This window comes from Cyprinodon variegatus, unplaced genomic scaffold, assembly GCF_000732505.1.
Source record: "Cyprinodon variegatus isolate N-32 unplaced genomic scaffold, C_variegatus-1.0 Scaffold219, whole genome shotgun sequence".
NCBI classification, from domain to species: Eukaryota; Metazoa; Chordata; class Actinopteri; order Cyprinodontiformes; family Cyprinodontidae; genus Cyprinodon; species Cyprinodon variegatus.
In genome coordinates this window covers 753,921-762,783 of record NW_015150672.1, presented here as the reverse complement: position 1 = coordinate 762,783, position 8,863 = coordinate 753,921, and the positions used below count along the sequence as shown (strand labels likewise).

The following is an 8,863-nucleotide window of genomic DNA, read 5'->3' as shown; positions in this document are numbered from 1 at the left end:
CTGCCAGAGCAAAAAGCAATAATTTAGGGATAGTGCCTATGTTTGATATTACTCTCAATACAATATAACACAAATACAATTAATTACCTTGGAATACATAAGCTGAATTTAAACAGTGAAGATTAAAAACCCAATGCAAACATATGGGCCTTAAAGTAAAAACTATAAAAACTCGTTTTGCTCCAAAAACATCCTAAAGAGGTTTCTATATAACTGATTTGGAAGTGTGGTTAAGAATGCATGATCAATGGTCAGACTTTTTCACATTAGAAGGTTTTCTTAGACTAAAAAACAGATCAAATAATAATAATAAAATCAGAGACATTGAATCAAGTTTGGTTCTCTGATCGTTTCAAATAGAATTTCCCAAATACGCCTTTTTTTTTTCTTATTTGTATTTGATAAAAAAAAAATGTCGACTATCAAATGATAAATCTGCAAAGCGTCTAATTTTATTACTCTTGAATCGACGTTTCTTCCTGACAGATTTCTCTATTGTTCAATTTAAGGCAACAAACGCAACAGACAAAATAACCAATGAGTGTCTGAAACGTCAGCACCTCTTTGTGAGAAATTAGCCAATGAGCGAGAGGCGGAGACCTGATGTTGCATTGACTTACTTCTCGGTCATTGGAGTTATTCACAAAACAGAAGTAGAAGCGAAAGCCAGGAAAGAGTAATACAGTTATTTTCTTTTATTTCACTATTAATTTCCATTTCTTTGAAGATTATTACAGCAGTTTTCTGGAGATCATTATAGCAAACGTAAGCGTTATTTAAATATTTGGAAAAAATTCCGCGATTTCCCTGCTACATTAAACGCCTCATCACTATTTGCCTCCGAGTTCAATCGAATTAACTTAATGTAAACTTAGCACACTAACACAAACAGGCTTGTTTTTCTTAAACTGTATTAGAATATATTTTAAGGCTTTATGTTAAACATCTTGGGGCCTTAAAACTCAAATTAAACGACTCTCCTGAGAACTGAAGCTAACTTTGCTAAGCTAACAGGTAAACACACTGTTCGTCACCCAGAAGTGAAACATGGTCAACGTGGAATGATCTGAATGGAGTCGAATAAAAAGAAGAAATGGAAATGGCGACAGGATCGTGGTTACAGACGGTACAGAGCGAACCGAAGCAGATCATCAAGCAACGAGCAGTGGTAGTCATGTCAACGAACACAATATATGGCTGAAAAACACGTTTTTATTGCTACATATGGCCTCTAGAATTGGCTCTGATTGCAGTCTCCCATTGACAGGCATGGCTATAATGATGCTGGGCCTTCTCACAGATTATCTCAGATGGAAAACGATAACCAACCTGCCTCAGCTTCATCATCCCCAGCCTCTTCTTCCTCTTCCAAATCTAACAGTGGAGTACCAGGTATTATGATTACACCCTATATCTGCACATCAGCAATAGATCCACAAGCAAATGGCACCAGGATTGTAATAGACAGACATTATATTTAATTAGAACACCATAGCTTCATCAAATAATTTCAGTAAATACATTCTAAAAGTAAAAGTCATATTTAAAAGACTTAATAACCCTCAGGTGTTTATTTAATTTCATTTATATAACTATAGATTTACATAAATCTATATTTAGAACACATAAATCTCCTAAAATTCAGATAATTATACTATTAAGTATTGCAGGCTAATTTGGGACCCTCTGTGCAACTTAAAAGTATCTAAATGCTTCCTGAGCCTTTAAAGGGCCTTCAAGCTGGGTTCAGTTGGCTGGAAACTGCTGGCAGAGATTCTAAAAAAAAAGTATTTCTGAAGAAGTTTTTTCACAGATTACAATAGGCCCTTGGGGGGCGCTTTCCTGCAGGTTTTAGAGGTTGTCCTGCTTCAGTACATCTGATTCTGACGATTGCAGTTCAGCTAAAGTACAGTACAGTACAGCAGCCCTCAAGGACTGACTTTAGGCATGCATGAATTTCGCAGGGGTCTCAAACTGGTTCCAGAAAGGGCTGTGTGGCTGCAGGTTTTCTTTCAAACCAAGCAATAGCACACCAGACTTCATTCATCTCATCAAGTAATCATGTTAAGACTGGACTTACTTGATGAGATGACTGCAGCAAAGCAATACGGATCAGCATAATTGAGGGGATAAGAGTTAAGTGCAGGTTGGTGGAGAACAAAAAGATCAGCAGGGGAGTCATTGGATGAGTTCCTCTAAAAGTTTCTGGAAAAAGAGATTCTAGAAAACATAAGTGATGCAAAAGTAAAAGAAGTTAAAAGGTTAAAAGTTACAAGAAATGGAGAAAGGTGTAACAGCTTATCTGGGTTGATTAAATTTGAAGAAGAGCAGTTAGCCAGCAAAGTTTTAATTGGCTACATGAGCTACAATGTAAAAATTTACAATCATCCACCTTTGAGATGCTTCAAATGGCAAAAAATTTTGGCATATAGCAGCAGTATGCAAAGGAAAACAGCGATGTGGAAGGTGTGCTGAAGAGCATGAATATGGAAAATGGGGGAAAGAAGCTAAAATCAAATGCTGTAACTGTGGGGGAGAATATACTACTGCATATCGCAGGTTGGAAGTGAGTTAAAGGTCTGAGGAAATAAAAAAAAAAAATAAAATTAAATTTGAGCTCAGAATAACAAATGCTGAAGCTGCAAAAAGGATCACATCCCAGTCAGAAAGACCCAAACCAACCGTATAGCACACGGCAAATTCAAAACCTCTGGAACAGCGTCCTAAAATTGAAGATTCATTGATTGTAAAGAAGAAAGATTTTGTTCTTTTCATGGTTGAAGTGATCAATTGTAGTGCTCAGAAAAAATGAAAAAATCTAAATAATAGTGAAAGCTGCAGAAAAGTATATTAAAGTTAAAGATTTGAACTGCGAAATGGTGGAAAGTATGATGGGAAAACCAGTAGGACCATCAGAAACTGGCAGAGTGACAATAATCTAAAGATAAATTAGAAATTATTAGAGCAAATATGATTTAGTATTTATTATGCTGGGTTCAGTTTTTCTTTTTTTTTTTTTTTTTCTGGGGGTGAGTCGTTTCCTGTTTCCTTGCTTAACTCATTTATCAGTTGGTGGCGGTAATGCACTTTTAACTAGTTTCCAACCGCTATAAAACCTCACTAGAAGAAGAAGAAGAGATGACTGCAGTCTGGTGTGCTTTTCCTTGGTTGGAAAGAAAACCTGCAGCCACACGGCCTTTTCTGGAACCAGTTTGAGACGCCTGGATTACAGCATCCTAACATGTTGATGGAAAATCAAACTGAAGGGAAAAAGTATGGTGGACGAACAAGCAAAAACAAAAAAAATCACCTATTTAGGTAGTCTTTAGGCTCTCATTGATGCTATTGACAAAATGACTAGAGGCACCTTATAGAATATTTCACTTGGCTTTGATGTTTTAGTCATAAGCTATGTTGGTGGTTTAAAAAAAAAAATCTTCTTTGTTTCTTTTCTGTAAGAGCTACCTGGTTTCTACTTTGACCCTGTCAAGAACCGCTACTTTCGGCTGCTTCCTGGACACAACAACTGCAACCCGCTGACCAGAGAACAGCTGCAAGAAAAGGAAAGGGAGAAACAGAGGCAAAAGAGACTGGCAGAAGATGAAAACCCAAGAAAAGTGAGTCTGTTGTGTGGGAAAAATCTACAACCTACGAGTAACTTGTATTTGCAAATTCAATATCGCAATATTAACAGACTTTTTGGGATCCTCTGTCCACACTTACATCTATATTTCACAGAAAACCCCAAGAACTGGGCTGAACATCTCCTTGTTGCTGCAGAAAAGGCATCTTGGACTTTTACCTGTGAACTCCTATTGCAGGTAACCAGATCACTACTGCTTTCTTGGCCACTAATACAGCTGTCAAATTCTAAACGGCCTTAAAAGAAACAAAAAGATTCAAATATATATTAAAAAGTGATCAGAATTCAAACCCTAGAGAAGATTTTATAGTTTTCATGGCAGAACGCAGTGTTAATCTAGCTTTACTTTGGTAACCAGGCGTGTCCATGAGGTGAAGGTTTGTGGAATGAGACGCCACAAACTGGAGATCCAGAGCACAGACAACAGCGACCCAAACACTGACAACTTCAGGATCATAGTGGTGAGAACACTTCAAACACCCCTAGAAATGATGACGAATATATGCTGCGATATAAAAATATTTTTAATACGGTTCAAGCCCTTGCTTCTCTTCAGTCCTATTCCAGTTCCAGTTGTCCAGGAAAATGTTACTAACTACTTACTGCATTTCCTCACCTAAGGGGATGGTCTCACATATGCCTAACTTAAAAGTCATGTTTTCCTGTCTTTACCATGGTGATCAGTATGTAAATAGGCCTTTGTGTCTTATTTTTACCCAAGGGGAGCCGAAAATAAGAAATAAGGACATTAGACATTGTTAATATAAATGCTGCTACAGCTATGAGAATTTAAAATGTAATGGTGATGGAAGGTGTCAATACTAGAGATAGACCAATATTTCGGCTGGAAGATATTTTTTAACTGACAATAGCACTTTTTTACTGTATCAGCTGATTCATCAGCGCATTTAACAGCCATGCCTTGAGATCAAGTGAAGCGCTTCCATTACCGCTTCCACCATCTTAGACTATCACTTGGACTTTAACAACTTTTATTGTATTTTTTTCATACATAACAAAATTTCGATGCATACAGCTTTTCAGCAGTGAATGAGCAGCATCACAGTTAAATTGACATTTCCATTTATAAAGTGCAGCAGTGATCAGAATGTAAACAGTATAGGAGAAAAGGAAAACCAGTTTAAAGTCACGGAGCAAAAGGCACTGATATGGAAAGCTGCAGAGCAAATAAATAAATATGGTGCAAAATGCAGCAGAACTTTGAGTTGTGATCTATTTAAAGGGATTATGAAAAAATCAGCCACGTTGGTGGTAAAAATATGATGTTTTCGAGTGTGATGCAGAGGCTTGATTAGAGTTTCAACATTTTAACAGTCTGATGGCAGCGGGGGAAAAGCTGTTGCAGAACCTGCTGTTTTTTTGTTTTTGTTCATTTTTTTCTATTGTAACTTGTGTGACATTTGCTGTAATTGTGTCATTTTTATCACTGGAATTGAGAAATTAGAGCTGCACTCTATATACAGTTTGTGTTTTCTAGAAAATAATGATTTGCAGGAGTGTGTGTGTTTGTGATGTTTACTAGTTTAGCATATGTTAAATGGATATGCCTTTGCTCTTGTCATGCTTAAAAACCTGCTGTGCCCCATGGGGTGAATTGGGATGATAGAAAACAAGAAAAAGTGAAAAATCTAAGGTTTGATAAGAATTAATTTCGCCATTGCAGTTTTTAGCAAAAATATTGAATGATTTGTGTTCCTGGGATGTTCAGTCCTGGACCAAGTAAGTGAAAGTAAAAAAAACAACAACTTTCTATCTACCTTTCTATCTTTCTCAGGGTGATTCTGTGTCTGAACGAGTGTTCACCGTCAATGACGTCTCACACGGCGGCTGCAAATACGGCATCATGAATTTTAGCAGCGGCAGCCGGGGCTCTCTGTCCGTGGAAATGTGCGATAACCTCTACTTCACCAATCGAAAGGTAAAAGGATGCTCCAAAGAAACACTCTAAACTGTCTGATTCTACTGTTAAAAGATTCATTTATCAGTTTTCTGCTCCTAAACTTTCTTAACAGAATATCACTGAATATCTGCTGGATATCCACTAAGTCTGCTGTGGTTGAATGTTTTTCAGGTGAATTCCATCTGTTGGGCTTCTGTGAACTACCCTGACTCTCATGTTCTGTATCCTTCAGCTTCCTGGTTTTATGATGTGATTATTCTGCATTCAAATCAAAGAACAAAATATGATTTTAAGGCATAACGACATCAGGCAGTATGGCAGAAACATTTTTAACAACACGTTTCATTTTTCCTTAACTGAGAGGTGACCGCTAGCTTGTGTCTGGTGGGAGCGGCCGACACGCCGGGCTGTGTTAGTTTACTTCCTGCTTCACTCTTCAGCAACTCTAATCAAGGTTTGTTAGATGCGTTTCTCAAAACTCTACTGAAATGATTTAACCAGGCGGTAAAATTTGCCAGATTTTTCTCATGTGGGGATTAATTTGTGGCTTTAAACTGAAATGAGCTTTTTATTTATATATTCTGTTCTGCTCATGCTTAAATCCATACTTAACTTCAAAGATGGATTATGACCTTTCTTTTCTTCTGGCTTTTATTTCCCAGATCAGCCAGGGATGTTGTGTAGCTTCAAGATATCTACAGCCTGGTCCTGCGCTTGGTGCCTTAACCCACAGTTTGATAAGACCTTCAGCACTGGTCTGTTCAAAAGTCACTATTTTCCCACTAGCAGCAGAAATAATCAGCTTACTGTTGAAACTGTGTAGGGTTAAAAATGGTTTAGTTCAAAGGTTAGCTAGGTGATAGGACTCTTTCTAGAGAAGTCTGTCACTCATCCAACAAAAAGTAGAATGAAGTTGTGAGAATGATATCAAATGACCCATAGTTTATCACCATTTCTTTTCTCATAAAAAAAGCTCTAATATTTGCAGCCTTAACCAGCTTTTCTTCCAGGATTACCCTTCAGTTTGATCCATCAATTTCCCAAACTCATTTCTGACCAGCTTCCTTTTCTCTCCTGGGAAAATCAAACACACAAAAAAAAGATCCCCATAGCATGACGCTGCCTCCACTTTGTTTGGTTAAGACATGCTTTGTGGTTTTTTATTTTTTCCCTTACATCTCATCTGACCCAACCACCAGCTTTAAACTTTAACCAGCACTGCGTGTGAAATGAACAAGTCTTGGCTGTGGATCTCTACAGCTCCTCCAGAGTGACCATGAGCCTGAGCCAATCCCTGGTTTTGTCTTCCAAATCCTGCTTGTTCATTAATGCTCTCTGACCAGCCTCTGAACCTTCACAGCAAACCTGATCTTTAGACTAAGTTTAAATAGCACACAGTTTTAGGGTGACCTTTGAACAGTGTTGGCATCTGAATTTTATTTAGCAGAATCAAAGTAAAGAGAGTTATAAACAAATGTCGAGCCGTTGTTTAATTTTCCTTCCACTTAACAATTATACACCAGGTTGTGTTGCAGTTTGACATAAATCCCTGTGGAATACACTATCTTCTATCATAACTCAACATGTATTAGCCCAGGGGTATAACTACATATGAAACCATCTGTGACTATTTATGCGCATGTGCGCGTTTGCAGGTCTGTCTCGACGGGTCATTCTCAAGGATGCAGAGACGGGACGAACACAGACGTACGGTGTGGGCACTGATGTCTTAGCGCAGCATTTTGCTCACAGGGTAGGAGTTTTTGTCTAATACTGCATATCTTAGCTTCTTATAAATAGTTTTTTGTCTCCCGTCCTCATGCAAGAACAACCCAAGCAGCAGTAAATGGATTCTTCTTTTTCAAACCAGGTTCCAGTCCTGTTCAATGGTTGCAGATCTGGGGAGATTTTCAGCATAGACCTCCGGCAGCGTGGCCGCAGGGATCACAGCTGGAAGGCCAAACGCTTCCACCATGAATCGGCCATCACCTCTGTACGCGTCCTGCAGGATGAGAACTACCTCATGGCTGCAGACATGTTGGGTCAGGTCAGAGCAGTTCTTACAAATTTTTTTTTTTCTAATAAAAAGCAGGATTTTAATTTTTAGCGTTTGGATTCTCTCTGCAGATTAAGATGTGGGATGTACGGGTTACCAAGCCAGTGCTGGAGTACAAAGGGCATTACAACGAGCACGCCTACCTCCCAATTCATGTCAATGAACATGAAGGCCTTCTGTTAGCAGGTAGCTGAAAATAATATATTGCTGGTTTTAGAATATCAATCAACAAAGTAAACTAGTCAAATGATTGAATTCATATTCACACAGTGGGCCAAGACTGTTATACCAGGTTGTGGAGTCTGAAGGATGGTCACCTGTTGAGGACCATCCCATCCCCTCATCCAGCGGCAAACGACATGATCCCGAGCGTCGTCTTCTCCTCTAATTTGGGCGGCAGCAGAGGACTCCCTGGTCTGCTCATGGCGGTTAAACATGACCTGTACTACTTCCCATACAACACTGATTACCAGGATGAAGGGCAGCCGTCACTTTAAATCAGATGAAAATCTTTCCGCCCGACTGAAAACTGAATGTAGTTCTGGGACGAAACTACAACGACCGCAGCCGTCCTGTTTCTGGAGCAGAGCTTGGTTTAGGTGGATTATATGCAAAACTCTCAAACGGACACTAAAGAGAACTGGTGCAGCCTACCTTCGACTGGAGCACCCAACAGGCAGTGTAAAGTCAGAACTTCCAAAAATGAGAATTCTTTTTTCTGACAGGTTCTCTTTAAAACAGAGGATTTTCCCCTTAACCTTTCTACAAACATCTCACATCTTTATTTGGAGTTTTAGGAGATTAACCAACACAGAGTGGGGTATGAATGAAGTGGAAGGATGCCTGGTTATAATTTTTATTAAATCAAATATAAACCTGAAAGGTGGGCTGCATGTCTTTTGCACAATAGCTCAAGTTCATTATTAGTTGGAAGGAGACAATCTGTGAGCATCAGTGTCTGAATTCTGGATTTAGACTTTGACTGCCATTTTTTAGATCTAAACCGCTTGTACCATTTTCAGGTTTGTTGTCCTGTTAATTCAACCTTTTACAGCCTCTAACATTTTTTGTACTAGTTGGTTTCTCAACACATAGTACTTTGGACATAGAAGAAAAAAAATAGTTTTGTCTAATCTGACCATAGCTACTTTTATAGGGATTATTTTTAACAGCAAACCAATTTTGAAGTAATTCCTACAAAAAGGCTATATTTATTGAGTAGACAATGAAATAGGTTTTCTGT

At 38.5% G+C, this 8,863-nt stretch overlaps 1 protein-coding gene across 5 annotated transcripts; it reads left to right on the top strand.

The window, feature by feature from the left end:
* Positions 1-630: 630 nt before the first annotated feature.
* On the top strand, positions 631-8,857 carry dcaf4 (DDB1 and CUL4 associated factor 4). Of its 5 annotated transcripts, XM_015380671.1 has the most exons (14): positions 631-765; positions 1,015-1,168; positions 1,268-1,392; positions 3,460-3,617; positions 3,739-3,821; positions 4,002-4,104; positions 5,439-5,582; positions 5,736-5,785; positions 5,939-6,018; positions 6,227-6,319; positions 7,220-7,317; positions 7,435-7,611; positions 7,692-7,806; positions 7,891-8,857. In XM_015380671.1, the coding sequence occupies exons 2-14, from the start codon at positions 1,071-1,073 to the stop codon at positions 8,115-8,117; spliced, it is 1,551 nt and encodes a 516-aa protein (XP_015236157.1). In that variant the 5' UTR covers positions 631-765; positions 1,015-1,070; the 3' UTR covers positions 8,118-8,857. The 5 variants fall into 5 exon arrangements, with proteins under 5 accessions (XP_015236157.1, XP_015236159.1, XP_015236158.1 ...); XM_015380673.1 differs by lacking the exon at positions 631-765 and having other exon boundaries at positions 813-1,165; positions 1,301-1,392; XM_015380672.1 differs by lacking the exon at positions 631-765 and having other exon boundaries at positions 813-1,165.
* Positions 8,858-8,863: the final 6 nt, after the last annotated feature.

Bases quoted from the DNA above. Each gene is read 5' to 3' on its own strand.
- dcaf4 (XM_015380671.1), top strand. From the start codon at position 1,071: ATGGAGTCGAATAAAAAGAAGAAATGGAAATGGCGACAGGATCGTGGT. The intron at 3,822-4,001 runs GTAACCAGATCA...TTTGGTAACCAG, and splicing joins CCTGTGAACTCCTATTGCAG to GCGTGTCCATGAGGTGAAGG. The intron at 6,019-6,226 runs GTTTGTTAGATG...TTTATTTCCCAG, and splicing joins CTTCAGCAACTCTAATCAAG to ATCAGCCAGGGATGTTGTGT.